Raw genomic sequence first — 16,974 nt, forward strand, 5'->3', positions numbered from 1 at the left:
TGTTTCTGTGTTTACTACTGTAAATGAGGGGTTCTTTTCAGATGATGGAATTTCCATCTGACAACTGTAGTTTTATGATCTGAACCTTAAGGTTGATCTGACAGGAGTGGGGGTTGGCTGTTGTGACTAGGGGTATACTGATAACACTCTAATTATTATCAACACAATTTAATGGAAGTTAGATATACAGACATTGTTAATCAAAGTACGTGACAGTAATAATAGGCCTTGACTTAGTTACAGATATAACCTCATTCTCTATTGAACCACTGTCATCTAAATTTTCTATTGCACAATGAAATTTAAATTAAATGTTTCTGTAAATGACCAGCAAATGGTTTTTTTTTTTTTCAGTTCAAACATTTGGTTTTATTTGTTTATCTATGTTCAAGCAAACCTAACCTTCAAACTGTACTGGAATTTATAAAAGCATTAAGGAATGGGTCTGATCTATGGTAGAGCTAGTGATACACGTACAATGTGATACCAAAGTGAAAGTCAAGTTCCAGCCTGTATCAGCACACTTTACGTTAGTGTATGATTGGACCAATGTTATTAAGGTTGTGTAGTCCTTCAGGCCTTGGATCTTGCAGCTTGTACACCGGTGGATTTAACAAGGATGGGTGTAATGATATTGATTATTCAGTAATCATTGTGATAATAAATGTAACATTCTGTGGTCTTTTATGACTTTATAATAGGACATCTATCATGTATTCTGGCTGTATTGGTTAAACAGGAAACGTGTAGTCCACTCCAGGTGAATTATATTTATGAAACTTTGTGTAGGCTGTAGGAAGTAATTGTGATGGTCACCTACAGCAAGAATACCTGACACAGTCCTGTGATCACAACACAAATACCTGACTCAGTCCTGTGATCACAACACAGATACCTAACTCAGTCCTATGGTCACACCACAGATACCTAACTCAGTCCTGTGGTCATAGCACATATACCTAACTCAGTCCTGTGGTCACAGCACAAATACCTAACTCAGTCCTGTGATCACAACACAGATACCTAACTCAGTCCTGTGATCACAGCACAGATACCTAACTCAGTCCTATGGTCACACCACAGATACCTAACTCAGTCCTGTGGTCATAGCACATGTACCTAACTCAGTCCTGTGGTCACAGCACAAATACCTAACTCAGTCCTGTGATCACAGCACAGATACCTAACTCAGTCCTGTGATCACAGCACAGATACCTAACTCAGTCCTGTGATCACAGCACAGATACCTAACTCAGTCCTATGGTCACAGCACAGATACCTAACTCAGTCCTGTGATCACAGCACAGATACCTAACTCAGTCCTGTGATCACAACACATATACCTGACTCAGTCCTGTGATCACAACACAGATACCTAACTCAGTCCTAACTCAGTCCTGTGATCACAGCACATATACCTAACTCAGTCCTGTGATCACAGCACAGATACCTAACTCAGTCCTGTGATCACAACACAGATACCTAACTCAGTCCTGTGATCACAGCACAGATACCTAACTCAGTCCTAACTCAGTCCTGTGATCACAACACAGATACCTAACTCAGTCCTAACTCAGTCCTGTGATCACAGCACATAGACCTAGCTCAGTCCTGTGATCACAACATAGATACCTAACTCAGTCCTAACTCAGTCCTGTGATCACAGCACAGATACCTAACTCAGTCCTAACTCAGTCCTGTGATCACAACACAGATACCTAACTCAGTCCTAACTCAGTCCTGTGATCACAGCACATAGACCTAGCTCAGTCCTGTGATCACAGCACAGATACCTAACTCAGTCCTGTGATCACAGCACAGATACATGAGTCAGTCCTTTCATTATGTATATTGTTGATTTGAAGTCCTACACGGTACTGTTAACAGGAGGTCCTACATAACATCCAGCTTTGTGATGTTGTCTCTAAGTCCTACATATTATTGTTAACAGGAGGTCCTACAAGACATTGAAGGTATCAAAGAGGACATCACGCGGGTCAAGGAACGAGGACGGCAGATCGTGGAGATGTCAGATCCTGAGGGCTACAAGGCCATGCAAGCGACACTCACCATGCTGTCAGACAGGGTGGAGAGTCTACAAGCCATGGCAGATAATAAGGGCAGACAACTCCAGGTATACATCATTTGTTATATACCTTATGTTATCGATAATTGTTTTTATTTGTTTTTCTACCGAGACTTTTTAATTGTGTTAGTTTAAACTTTGGTAATGTCTTACTGTCACTGTTATCATTCTAACAGAGTGCTGTGAAAGATAAAGAAAAACACAATATCTCATTGAATGCTTACAAAAAACGAGTGAGAGAACTGGAGGACTGGGTAGACGAGATGAAGATTCGACAGTCGACCACACCTCTCCCCTCTGATACTGTTGACTCCCTCAAACACAACCTTCATGAGAACCAGGTAGATATCTAATGAATCTACAGCAGGTTGATATGATATAAATATTCAGTCTGGGATCGAATCCTTATCTGGGCACTAAATGTGCAGAATTTCAGTCTCTTCTCCAGGTAAATAACGTTAAATGATGATAATATAATATTTCAATTTCTGCTTGAGATTAACATCTTATATTTCAGTCACTACAGGATGAGATTAATGACAAACTCCAGACGATATCTGACCTCGCTGTACAGTGTGATAACCTCTGTGAGATGGAGAGTCCGACCAATGCAGAGAAACTGAAATCTCAGCTGACAAATCTGCAGACTCAACTGGGAAATCTCAAACTGACCTCAATAGAGAAACAGGCACCTCTACGGTCCGCCATAAAAGAGAGTGAACGCAGGAAGAAAGAGATGGATGACTATGAAAATAACCTGAAGAAGCTTCAACAGTGGGTGACAGACACTAAGCAGATGACAATGGCTCCCGTTCATGTTGAACCACTCATTATTGGAGAGGACCAGCTGATCTTACAGCAGGTAATCAGAGTCGCTTTGGATTTCAAACTTATCCTGTTCATAATATTATATACACACAAATTCCCAGGATTTGTTAGATTTTCATTGGAGCAATACAGGTCCTATGGGCATCTTATTCAATAAATTCCTCCACCCCCATCACTTATCCCATTCATTTTCTCATTGTAATTTTTTCCAGAATTTATTTACTTTTTAGCAAACGACATGTTTATGATGTTTCGTTTAAATTGTAGAAGCTGAAGTCGGACTTACATGAGCACCGCCAGTTAGTTCGACAGATCTCCAGTGACGCTGCCAGTCACGATACTAGATACTCCCACCAGCCTCTTCCTGATCTCACTGCTATTAACGAGAACGACCTCAAACAGAGGTGGGAGGAGATCAGTTCAGAACTCGCTCAACGCAAGCAAAGTCTAACAGACATGTTACGCAAGAAAGATTCAATGGTAAAAATGATTAGATTGTCAGGTTACCTCCCTTTATATAATTAGTCCTGTGTGAATACGTCATACATGTTATATCTATTCTGGAAACTTGTTTACGTTGACTTTTGTTTGCATTTCATGAATTTTGCAATTGAAAAAATTTTTAAGATATTGTTTTAGTGATGTGATTTGTTGTCAGAAGATATATTTTATTGAGTAAACAGATTATAACTTGTTAGGAAAATATTCAAAGTGGTGTGTCAACTTTCATAGGATGGTGCAAAGGGCTACCCAGGCTGGATGCCAGCTACTGAGGCCAATGGTCAGCTGAAGGACATCCGCCAGAATTTGTCAGAGCTGACCAATCTCTGGGGTCAGTTGCAGACTCAGGTTGAGGACCGACAGGTGCGTCTTGATCAGGCCCTGGAATTCCAGCAAAAGTACCAGGATGCTCTACAGAGCATATCATGTTGGCTTGACCTTGCCGAGAGGAAACTTTTCTCTCCAGACATAGACATGGATGCAGGCCAGCAGGTCCAGAAAAATGAGGTAATGTCACAGAATATAGGTCAATAGGTTAAAGTTTACTTGAAGAATCAAGCATAGCCATTCTACCAGAAAAATGAATTATGTCCCATAGTTTGGTCAGGTAGTGGTTTTAACTATTTCTCATGTGGACAACGGTATTGATTGAAATATGAAAAAGTGACAAATATAGAAAAATGATTTATCAAACAGTGCTGGGAGTTAATATTTAATTCTGTGTTCCAGGCACTGCAGCGTGAGATTAAGCTTCTCCAGAATGAGATTAGTCTGATGGCGCGTACGTCTCAGGACCTGCTGTCATCTGTTAACAAAGAAAGTCAGGGTCTTGTCGAGGAAAGCCTCGCCAACCTCAACAGTCGCATTCAGATCCTAGAAGAGCAGGCTCGTCAACAGGGCGACAAGCTGCGACAGATTGATCGCCAGGCCAAACACTATCAGGTACACTACATACATCCTCACTTTTATCTGTGTGTCTGGTGAGACATTATCAGTACCCTCTTCTGTTCATTGTAACGTTATAGAATCTTCCACAAGCATTGATCCAAAAGTAAGCATGGAACATTTGTAAATTGTTTCAAGTTTTCAGTTTTGAAATTACTTTTTGTTGGTTTTACTTCGCAAAGATAAGTATAACCAGAATTATTCCAATCATTCTTTTCTGTATTTATATATAATGTACTAGCTCTTAACCTGTTCTATCATTATTTGACTGTACAGGATGATTTGAGAAATCTACAGAGAAATCTTACTGATATACGCACAGCGATGGTGACCTCTAGTCCTTCTGCTTCTCTGGACCAGCTCATATCTAATATGCAGGTTGGTGGTTAAAAGGTTTATTTTTTACAATTCCTGATATATATTTTAATGTTCAAACAGTGCCCCTACTTATATAGTATTTTATGAAGCTCAGATTCCTTACTATATTTTAACAGTAAGGCATAATAACCTGACTTTTATCTGTGAAACCTGTATAACATTATAATGGTACAATAATGATCTATATATTGTAGGAATCTATACCTATATATATATATCTATATACATATATAATGATTTTTTTGAGATGCAGTGACTTGTAAATATTTCCTATTACTATAGACGACTGAGGCATGCAGACAGATAATGGTAGGGTCACGGTTGTTTTCACCGCCCAACTGCATATTTATACCAAATGCACTAAACAAAAACAGTTTTGCCTATTTGTAATGAAAAATGTGAATCTTAATCCAATTTAATGAAAATATCACTGATTTTGTATATAATTGATATTTTGTAAAATACATGGGGTATTATACAAAATCAGCCACTGTCTGTAAACATCAGATAGTTTATGAGATAAATCGATTAGGTTCTGATTGAAACAGATACTATTTTTGGCATGTGCATTACAATTTGTGACTCCATACATGGAGAATTTCAAGAATTTTCAAAAGACTTTCAGATGGTTTAATGCAGTTTTTGCAGTTTGATAGTTCAACACTTTCTGCAGCTATAAATATCATGTTTTCTGTCCTGTGTGTTCTTTAACTTAACATTTGAATTCCTTCTTTAACAAAGAAAAAAGTTCCATTTGTTTTTTAACAGAAGCCACCTATGACTGATTTCACTGATATGGTATACTTGCACCATCATGTGGGGTGTCCACTTCACTATGTAAACATAACCACAGCCATATGGTGTTTCTTTTTTCATTTTTATTTTTTTTTTTTTTTTTGGCAGATAATTTTAGAATGACATCCCCGTTGATATTTCCATAATATTATCTTTCTTGTCTGAGATACATATTTTTGATGCCTATTGATGTTGATATTTCTACTTCCTGCTTTTAACGAGGTAACTTTTAACCATATGTCAAACATTTATATCACCAACTGATGCTGATTCTACAGAACCTGTTTAAATAAGCCATTGCCATACTCCCCCCCCCCCCCTGTTACTGTTAACCTTCAACAGATTCACATATTTACAAGGCATCAACCCCCTGGGTAGGTTTACTTCCTGTTCAAACCATAATATCACACCATAACATCACACTGCGACATCACATTGTCAAATTCTTCACCTGATTTGATTTTGTTAAAGGTTAAAGGTCAAAGGTCACACTTGAACCCTGTTTGCTTACTTTGCATTGTAAATATTATGGAATGACCTCTCAACACCTTTTATTGTACTATAGAGAAAAAAATGAGACTAGTAATGAATTTCATATTCATCCAGTTATAACCTCAGAAGTCAGAGTCAGAGCGAAAGGTGGGGATATTACTGGAAAATGTAACAGACTTTGTCACGGTTTCTACTGAACAGATATGTTTGTGTTTATACCAGAGAGATTTGTGGATTCTTTCTGGATATTTATGTAAATTGTCAGACAATACCATGGTTATATAAAAAAATTATAAAGTCGAAATAGATAATCCGAATATTTGAGGAGAGCAACATGTAACAGAACAAAAAATTGTTTGTTTTTTCAGATCTGTATAATGGAAGAAAAACATGTGTGTATATTTACTTGTAGTAAATTTACAATCACAAGTGATATTAATTTGTTGCTTTGTTTTATTTTGTCTTCCGCATCAATTAAAATTTGAAATTAAAGAAAAGATTTACTTATCCAGTTTATGACATGAAAAAAAACAATCATCAAACTCACGAAAAAGATGTGTTAGTTTTTAATGTTTGGACCTTTCCTTTGAAGTCAGAATTGGAATATACCGAATATTTCATGATGAAAACAACCAGTCAATGCTGAAGGGGATTAAGAACATTAATTTTCATCAAAATAGGAAGAAAACTGTTATTATGTTTCAGAATAATATTTTTTTGGAACCTCTAAGAGATTTAATGGGAATTGGGCAAAAGACAACACCTGTACAAGCCTTCAATTGTAATTTGTTTTATTCTGTTCCACATTAACACAGATTGCATAGCTGCTTCTGATACACACAGAATTAATTGTAGTTTACATACATCAAATGTTTTGTCACATTTTCACATTTTTTATGATTTGATAATAATTCCTCAGCTATCCATTTTTTTTTCTCAAACAAAAGAATGAAATTCTCTCCTCATTTTCCCCATTTCTTTGTACTGTGATAAAGTGTGTTAACATGTGTTATTCTCACATTACTCCCAACTGGTGATTAAGATTAAATTTTTATTTTATTTATTTATTTATTTTTTTTTTTTTTTTTTTTTAATCAATAAGGAGAAAGTTTAATTACTTATTTATAATAAACATCACTTTTCTGTAACATTGGAAAAGTTGAAACCTCAAAGGAATGAAACTTATTACAGAGTCTTGGTGGTATGTGGCACATTGTATGTTTATAAGATGAGAAAAAAATCACCACTATGTATTAGAAAGACTTTGGAAAATTCCTGTAAAGGGAGTGAACTGTAATGTTGGAACCTGGCGAGATACAGGTGAATTGATAACCTGTATAATCTTGTTCTCCTGTCTTTAAAAGCATTTTGCTAATGATCAGAATATTTCTGCCTTTTAAATTACCTTGGCATTCATCAATATACATGTACAGGTATACAGTTAATATCTTTGATCACAGATAAAAACTAATCTTTATCTGACCGGCATGTTTATATACAAATATCATTGATCAATATTAAAAGGACAGGTATGGCACCCACTTAATCCTTTTACATAATGCTATATATGGTGGGGACTGTTAGGTTTACAGGGTACACCTTGAAGGTACCTGCTGTCAATGTAGGTAAAAATGAGATTAAAAATGTGTGGATCATGAGATAATCAAGTGGGATTTGAAAAAACTGACAATATTCAGTGAAGATTATCAAAACAGAACTGTTCTGTTACTAATCCTTGTAAAGTCACTAAGTCTATAGTCCCACAGCCTGTTATTAGTAAACTTAAACAGAGCTATATACAAGATTTATCTACTGGCACTTTTTTCACAGAGAATCGAGGCACAGATGATAAAATGTGAGAACCAGTTGGAAGAACTAAAGAAGAAAGGACAGGAATTAGGTACACTTGCACCTCAGATGGTCAGCCCAACAGAGCTGAATGCCCTTCAGTCTAGCTACAGAGACCTCAAGCAAAAGGTTTGTCTTTCTGTTCAAAAATCAAAACAGTTTTAAGTGTGTGTAACATAGTTCAGTACAATGTCATTGTGTTAGAGCACAATGTCCCCGTGTCACAGTACAATGTCGCTGTGTTACAGTCCTAAGTCCCTGTATTACAGTCCTATGTCCCTGTATCACAGTCCTAAGTCCCTGTATTACAGTCCTATGTCCCTGTATTACGGTCCTAAGTCCCTGTATTATGGTCCTATGTCCCTGTATTACAGTCCTATGTCCCTGTATTACAGTCCTAAGTCCCTGTATTACAGTCCTATGTCCCTGTATTACAGTCCTATGTCCCTGTATTATGGTCCTATGTCCCTGTATTACAGTCCTATGTCCTTGTATTACAGTCCTATGTCCCTGTATTACAGTCCTAAGTCCCTGTATTATGGTCCTATGTCCCTGTATTACAGTCCTATGTCCTTGTATTACAGTCCTATGTCCCTGTGTTACAATTCTATGTTCCAGTACTGTAGAGCTATGTCCCAATGTTTTAGGTGATGGATAAGAAGGCAGACCTTTTACAGTCGATGTCCGTTCAGGATCAGTATGAGAAGATGTTAATTGACTATGCTGAATTTCTGGAGACTGCTCAGGACAAACTCAAGTCAGACACAATTACAGCAAGGGATTTAGAGAGTCTGAAGCAGCAGCTGGCAGCCCACAAGGTAGGAACCTGTTCACCTCTGTTTTACTTTGAGGAAGGAATAACCTGTATTCATGATTGTAGGAACACAACAGATTTTTGTAACATAAAAAAATATTTCGTTGTGACTCATGTAAAAGAATATAGTGAAGGATTTGAGAGATTTATGAAATCCAATATAAGTCTGAAGCTGTAGCTGCAGTGTGTTTTCACTGGCTCTGGGTTTGTGATCAGAGGTAATTTTTATGAAAAATTTTGCAGGATTTCTTCAGTGACCTTGAGGTTCACCGTGCCATGCTGGATTCACTGGCTACTCAGACTGACCAGGCAACACAGAACAAGCATGCTGCCCAAAACTCCAGACTGACCAATCTAACATATATCATTCAAGACAAGGCCAGTCTCTTTGGACAAAAGCTTGACAGACTGGTCAGACAGTGGACAGAAGTTAATGATAAACATGGACAATTGGAACGTTTCTTGGACACAATTGAGGAAGAAGTTCCTGAACCAGTATCCAAAAGTGACTCTATGGCTACTATTCAAGAGAAAATGGTCACCTACCAACGATTACAACAGGAAATCACGGAGCAGAAACCAATTTTGTACCAGGTGGTTGACAAGGGCAAACAACTCTTACACAGCGTAACTTGTCCAACTCTTGAAAACACAGTGGCTGAGGCAGGGGAGAGATGGGTCACACTCACCACCAATATCTCACATCAACTCAAAAAGTAAAAAGCTGGATCTCTGCTGCTATTTGAAACAGTCAAAATTTGTTTAATTTAATTATTTTTATTCATGCAACAAAAAAGATAAACAAAATATCTTTTTTTTTTTTATCATATTTGAATGCTCTTTGCATTCTATATATTTATAGTGTGTTCATAGTTTCAAGGTTGACTTAAGTGTCATTTGTCACGCTGAAACAAAACAAAATTATATAAAGTATAATAGTATACTCTCCGAAATTATACTCTTAAAATTATAAATTATCAAGAAATGAATTTACCTTTTGAAATGTAACGCAAAATTATGTTGGTTTGTCTTTTTATCTGGCAATTAGACCATGTCTGCTAATAAGCCCATCACATTTATTGTTATTTAGTAGACCAACTAAGCTGTTTTGTTGTCCTGCAATCAGCCCACCCCAGACTTGGAGTAAGCAATATTGTGTTTGCCCCCCTGGCATATTACTGCCTGATATAAACAGTGTACAGATCAATTTCATTTCCAGTGTATACGATTCTGTGGGAATTGAGATTTCTATGTATGATTTCTTTCTTTTAGAACTGAAACACTTGGAGACCAACTACAGGAGTTTGAAGGAGAAGCCACGCTATTTAGATCCTGGCTCAGTACAGCCAAGCTCAAATTGGGTGACATCAAGCATTTGTCTGAGCAAGATCAGCATAGTATCGCGACCATTCGTAGCAAAGTTGATAAACTCTTGGTAAGGTTATTTGAAATAACAAGTTTAAGTGTTTCAGTTTCTTAGTTAAGGTTTACCTACCAGTGAAATGTTGTCAAATTATTTTCTCAATAGAGGTATATGCATTCAGGAAGTATTTTATATCAGATATGATGTTTTAAGTGGGTTATCAATGGTTAACTATGAACTGTTAGTGTATTAAGTCTATGTTTACCTAATCACAGGAGTTCCGTAAGGAAGTGGAGACCCAGATTCCACTAAAGAACAAAATACTATCTGTCGGGAAGCAACTCTCACAGAATGCTTCCTATAGCATGGCTGACTTGGAAACCTGCCTCGCCTGGTTTGAGGATCAGTGGGGACTTCTCCAGCATGACATTGGGAAAGCAGAGGAATACCTCCATACTGCACAAATGGACCTGATGCCATCACGACAGGCTCTGCATGAACTGGGGGCTTGGCTTACCGATATGGAGGGTGCTGTCGCTGACGAAAAACAGCGACCAGTGAAGGACTTGGCCGACATAGATATCCTCCTTAAAAAATTCAAGGTAAATGATATGTAGATATTTTAAGCTCGGTAATTCCATGGTATGAACTACTTATTGAAGTAAATCACAACATGTCTTCTTGTCTTTGTATCATCATAGTTGCCCTGCAGGACATACAGTATCCAGATAACACACTCTGTGTCTCCAGAGTAGGCCCTTGTGGTCTACAGATTGTGTACATCCTATGTTTTCCCTTTCTCATTGGTTTCGTTGCTTAATATTTTCAGGATTTCAAGATCGAACTACAAAACAAACAACTGACAATGGACTTTGTTAACCAGTCAGCACTACAGACAAGTGTTCCAGATGGAGAGGAGGTCCCTATGTCTGCTGACAAAACAGACTTCGCTGAACGACTCGGTCATCTGAACAAACGATGGCAAACGCTAAGCCAGGATGTGTCAGGAAAGCTGAAATCACTGGAGATGATGCACACCAAGTTGATGGAATATAATCGTGCTTTACTCCGACTCCAAGAATGGTTCTGCGACCAGGAGGACAAGGTCAAGAGATACCGACTCATAGGTCACGAAGTTAGTATCCGGCAGACCATCAAGGATTGTAAGGTAGGTCATCAGCAGGGGAGAGGTGATTTATCAGGAGAGTGCAGGTCACATGGTCATTTGTTACAAAGTCTACAAATTACTGTTAGATGTATTCCAATACAATTTCAAATTTAGGACAAGATTTGAATTTATTTAGATTTAATGGGATTCATAACAATAAAGAAAAAAGTAATTCAAATTACCTATACCAAATTTAGAATTACCAATGAATTGACTGCTACTCTGATACTTTACACAGGTATTAGAGCGTACCTTGGCTGGTAAGGAGGGTGACATTCAGAATGTGAAGGAACTGGGTTCACGGTTGGTAAGTCTGAGTGAGGACTCTCCAGAGTGTCAGAGGAACATCAAAGCAAGCATGGACAACCTCGATCAGCAGTGGAACCATCTATCACAGCAAGTAAAGGAGCTGGAATCAACGCTGCTCGACTTCTGTAACCAATGGCAGGCTTACTCCAAGGAGCTGCAGAATACCAACCAAATCCTGTCAGAGACGGACTACTGTCTGGGTCGCTACAACCTTGTGGGCGGGGACATCACTACCCTAAGGATGCAGGTTGACAAACTTAAGGTAAATGTCACCCTGAGTATCTGCACAGATTGTTTTTACTAGGGGCAGTGCACGTTTCTATCACTGCAGTCTTAAATTTGAAATATGTGCACAAGAGACATACATTATAAACATTTTACCTAGAATCTTTTGACTGTTGTCCCTTATCATAAATATATCTGGTCATAAGTTTCTCTTTCTCTCTCTGTATCAAATTTTTATGAAAACTTTTTTCTTCTAAACATTGAAACTTCAAAGGAATTTTAACAACCTAAGTAGATGTGCTTGCACATTTTTTTCTTTTTCTTTTCAAAATTTTGTTTGCTATGGTAACCTGGTTGCATTTTTTTTTGTAAGCCCCATATATTTCATTGAAACTTTGTTAAATAGTGTATATAATTGAAGCTTATGATTTGATGCATTAGGTATTTCCAAACCCATTGCTATGGAAACAATTATAGAGGCTTTTGATGGTAAAATATGACATAAATGATGGGTACCAGTGGTATTAGCTATTGGCTTACAGGTCTAGTTTGGAACCAAAATTTCTGTGCTGGTCCCATGGGCTTTTCAGTGGATAAGTACATTAGTTTTCTTTCTATTGATAATGTATATATGTTTGTTATAAACAGAGTCTTTGTGGAGAGATAGAGAGAAGCACGGCGGGCTATGATCGCTTTGTTACCCTTGGAAACCAGTTAATACAAGTGTGTGAAGCACCAGTTCGCAAGGAAATACAGACAACGCTGTCAGATGTCAGTGGAAAGTAAGTCTCCTTGGCTCTTTTACTATTAAAATACCGTAATTTAATGGTGAAACTTTTCAAATCATATACCTTCTTAAAAACGTTAGATTATAAAGAGATCATTATGAAAACAGATGTTGAAACACTTTGGATATGATTTAGCTGTGTTATTCATTTCATTTGTGATGGTTAAACCCCACATTTACTCATTAAGTTGGGTCTGTAAATGTGTTTTGTGAACTTAATTGATTAACAGTTCCATGGTTTCTTTCTAGATGGCGCCGTACATGTGGAGAGCTCCAGGACCGTAGTGCACGATTTGAGGACTGTCTTCAGCAGTGGCAGCAGTATGAAGAAGAGTACAACTACGCACGGCGTTGGCTCGACACCAAAGAGAGGCAGTGTAATGACCTGGTGGCAGTTCGAGAAGACAGCTCACAGCGTGAAGAATCTCTACAGCAGAGCAAGGTATTGTTGGTCTCAATTTTTAGCTCACCTGGCCCAAAGGGCCGTCATCCATCCGTCCTGCATCTGTCAACTTTTCATATAAACAACTTCTTCTGAAATAACGAAAGGCGTAGAGTTATCATATTTGGCTTGAAGGTTCCTCTATGAAGCCCAACAAAGTTTGCAAAAAGAAATGACCTTGACCCATATTCAAGGTCACAGAGGTCAAATGTCTTAAAACATTTAAACAACCTCTTCCAAAATACCGGAAAGACTAGAATGATCATATTTGGCTGGAAGGTTCCTTTGATGAAGCCCAACAAAGTTTGCAAAAAGAAATTACCTTGACCCATATTCAAGGTCATAGAGGTCAAATGTGTTAAAACCTTTAAACGACTTCTTTCAAAATACCATAAGGTCTAGAATCATTATATTTGGCTGGAAGGTTCTTTTTATAAAGCCCAGCAATGATTGTGAAAAGAAATGACCTTGACCCATATTCAAGGTCACAGGGGTCAAATGTGTTAAACCTTAAAATTTTCTGATGATCCAAAACATCTGGGATAGTGATATTATTCCAAAAATGGTTCTCAATGATGCCCGGTAATATTTGAGAACGGAAATGACCTTGACCCATATGCAAGATCACAACAGTCAAATGTGTTAAACCTTTGAACAACTTCTGATAAAGGCTTAGGATCATAATATTTGTCCAAAAGGTTCCCTTATTGGTGCCCACATTGTGTGTGAAAAAATAGCTTGACCATAATGATATTTAAGGTCTTTGGGGTTAGATTTGGTAAAATAGTTAATCAACTTCTGGTTAACCAAAAACCCATCATATTTGGCCACTAAAGTCTTATATACAAATGACTAATTTTGGACTACTAAGGGACAAAACCCATATGGAGTAATTTGTCATATTGCTTTAAGCTTCTACTGTGGAATATATGCACAGATATTGTACAGTTGGTCATAAAGATTTAGGTGAGCGATACAGGCCCTCTTGGCCTCTTTTTTTTTTTTTTTTTTCAAGGCCAATATTTTCGTAGACATTTGCACCAAACAATTTACTAGACTTGGCCTATATTTTCATAATATATTCTTCACCATAAAATTTCCTGGACTGGGTCTAGCCTTCCTTGTAATGTAATGGCTCTTGAAATTTATGATTTTGATGCTAATTCCATCTATACCTATTTTCCCAGGCACTGCAGCGAGAGCTTGATCATTTCCAGTCACGCCTTGGATCACTCTATCAACTCAGTGACAGCATCACAAAAAACATGGACACCTCATCCATCGTCGGGATCACCTCACGTCAAAATGCCATTGAAGCTCGGGTCATGGCTCTACGTCAACTCCTTGCCAAGCAAGTGAAGCTGCTTCAAGGGGATTTATCACAGAGACAGCGCTTCAAAGAGCTTTTTGCATCTATGACTGCATTCCTTGATGAAGCTGAACACACCCTTGCTGTAGAAGAGCCTCCAAGTTCATCAGAGGACCTGGCACTTCAGAAAAGATATAATGAGATAAAATACCTCACACTCCAATTCAATAACAACATGTCTCAGCTAGACGCACTCAATGACCTGGGATACAGAATGGCTCTGAGTGAGGAGAGTTCAGTGGCACTTCGGGAACTGAACCACAGATTTCAGAGACTTTACAGTGAGACAAAAGAACAGAACAAGACACTCCAAGGTGTCATACTGATTCAGCAGGACTTCACAGAAAAGTGTGATGCCTGGATGACATTCCTTGCTCAGACAGAACAGGACTTGTCCACAGAGATTGCTGGTAACCTTGCTGATCTGACTGATCAACAAAGGAATTGTGAGGTAAAGTTCATCAGATATTTTGCTGACTTTTTGTATTTTTAGCTCACCTGGTCTGAAGGACATGCCATGGCTCAGCATCCATCATCTGTCAACTTTTGACCAAAAGTTGCTACTAGTCATGATAACTGAACAGATTTTGACCTAAATGTGGTCAAAAGCATCCATTGAGGAAGGGGAACCAAGTTTGTATAAATATTGTTTCTCAGCCCCCACAAGCTTGACGGGCGGGGCCCAAAAGAGGAAATTTTGTAAGTTCTATATTGCCCAAATTTTGTCAGAAGCAAGTCTTGGTGAAGGGGAAGCAATCTTATATAGATGTTCAGTCTCGTCTCCATGGAATGGGAAAGGTGGGGGCCCAGTAGGGGAAATATAATAAGTTGGGAAGGCTTGGGGCTGAGTAGGGGAAATATAAGTTCTTTAAAAAATCCTACTGCTCCTGTAAGAATGGTTTGATTTTGCCCAAATTTGGTCTTAAGTATTCTTAGATGATTAGAAATCAGTTCTGTAGAAACAGTGGACTCCGGCCTCCAGGGGCAGCAGGTGTGTGGCCCAAGAGGGAAAATAGAGCAAATTCTTGAAAATTCTACTGTTCCGGTAGGAATGATTGGATTTTGCCCAAATTTGGTCTGAAGGATTCTGAGGTAAAGAGGAATCAGTTCTTTATATATGAGGGATGCCATCCCCCTTGAGCTGGAGGGATTTGGCACGATTGGGGAAATGTAAGTTCTTAAAAAACCCTATTTTGTTCAAGTCCAAGTTTGGTCTGAAGCAGTTTTTATGAATTGTCAATCTGACTTTCTCGTTTGACCACAAGGTAGGGCCCACATAAGGAATTTATTTCAGAAAGTATTTGTCATATTTGAAATTCTTTGTTAAATGACTGAATTAGCCATTGGAACGATGCAGGTCCCATGGGCCTCTTATTATTTATGCAGCAATTAAAATTTTATTTAAGATAGCAGCTATATGTCTTTATACTGTTATATCTCTTGTCTTTTTTAACATATACATTTTCTTTTTTTCCATCTATAGAGTTATAGAGGAAAACAAAAAACAAAAAAATTATCTTGTCATCTACCTTCGGAAGAAAAACGTAACAGACAGATGGCAAACACTCTAAGTAGATCTTTTCTGATTTTACATCTGACATGAATACTAGTTATTTTACATCTGACATGAATACTAGTTGTTTTACATCTGACATGAATACTAGTTGTTTTACCTCTGAAAGGAATACTAGATATTTTACATCTGACATGAATACTAGTTATTTTACATCTGACATGAATACTAGTTATTTTACATCTGACATGAATACTAGTTATTTTACATCTGACACGAATACTAGTTCTTGATTATCAATTACTGATGCTCGTATAATTACAATGTTGTTCATTACTTTTACAGAAGTTTGAGTCGGACATGTACACCAAACAACAGATCTTACACGCCATTATCAGTGATGGACAGAAAATGATGAAGGAAGGAAAAGTAGAAGACAAAGAAGAGTTCCAACAAAAGCTGCACCTGCTGGCTGAACAGTGGCAGAGTGTGGTACGACGAGCCAATCAGAGGAAAGCTATCATAGACAATACAATCAAACAGTGGCAAGCCTTCAACGATTTGACAGAACGACTTCGTGATTGGCTGACAGAAAAAGAATTTGGAATGAAGGCTTTCGAGGTTGACTTAGTATCATTACAGAAAATCAAAAATCTACTGGACAAAGCCAGAGTAAGTAAACAGATTACTCATTACCCATGTATAGTGACAGAGGCATCGATAAACCTGTCTGTTTTGTGTGTAATCTTGATTCATGATAGAAATATATACCAATACCTTGGCTGAAGTAAAATATTATGAAAATGAGATCCAATGTCAGTGTGTCCTAGATTTAATGAAGGTCGGCATTCTTCTGAAGATGTATCCATGTTGAAATACAGAGTCTGGATCAGGATAATCGCCAATAAATCAAGTTGACATCTTCTGACAGATGTTGTCAAGTGATCTATTATGTTAAAGTCAAATATTGATAATACTAATGAAATTTATGGATCTGACATGAATGCAACCTGCAAGTACAAAGTAACACATCTGTTTACATCTAACCAATTTAGTACAAAATAACACATCAGTTTACATCTAACCAATTTAGTACAAAATAACACATCAG

The 16,974-nt window shown here is 37.7% G+C and overlaps 1 protein-coding gene across 1 annotated transcript in view; it reads left to right on the forward strand.

Moving 5' to 3' along the window:
- LOC132563612 (muscle-specific protein 300 kDa-like) overlaps nt 1–16,974 on the forward strand; it is a 224,432-nt gene that overhangs the window by 183,905 nt on the left and 23,553 nt on the right. The window contains 18 exon segments of the mRNA XM_060228353.1: nt 1,952–2,134; nt 2,263–2,427; nt 2,604–2,948; nt 3,182–3,394; nt 3,647–3,922; nt 4,145–4,357; nt 4,637–4,742; nt 7,818–8,002; nt 8,521–8,691; nt 8,931–9,403; nt 9,960–10,122; nt 10,326–10,652; nt 10,880–11,218; nt 11,457–11,789; nt 12,401–12,534; nt 12,789–12,981; nt 14,169–14,801; nt 16,209–16,535. Coding sequence (XP_060084336.1) covers nt 1,952–2,134; nt 2,263–2,427; nt 2,604–2,948; nt 3,182–3,394; nt 3,647–3,922; nt 4,145–4,357; nt 4,637–4,742; nt 7,818–8,002; nt 8,521–8,691; nt 8,931–9,403; nt 9,960–10,122; nt 10,326–10,652; nt 10,880–11,218; nt 11,457–11,789; nt 12,401–12,534; nt 12,789–12,981; nt 14,169–14,801; nt 16,209–16,535 — 4,779 coding nt within the window.

This window comes from Ylistrum balloti, unplaced genomic scaffold (genome assembly GCF_031769215.1).
Source record: "Ylistrum balloti isolate Yb309-2 unplaced genomic scaffold, AGI_CSIRO_Ybal_v1 Utg371796, whole genome shotgun sequence".
In the NCBI taxonomy this organism is placed as follows: domain Eukaryota; kingdom Metazoa; phylum Mollusca; class Bivalvia; order Pectinida; family Pectinidae; genus Ylistrum; species Ylistrum balloti.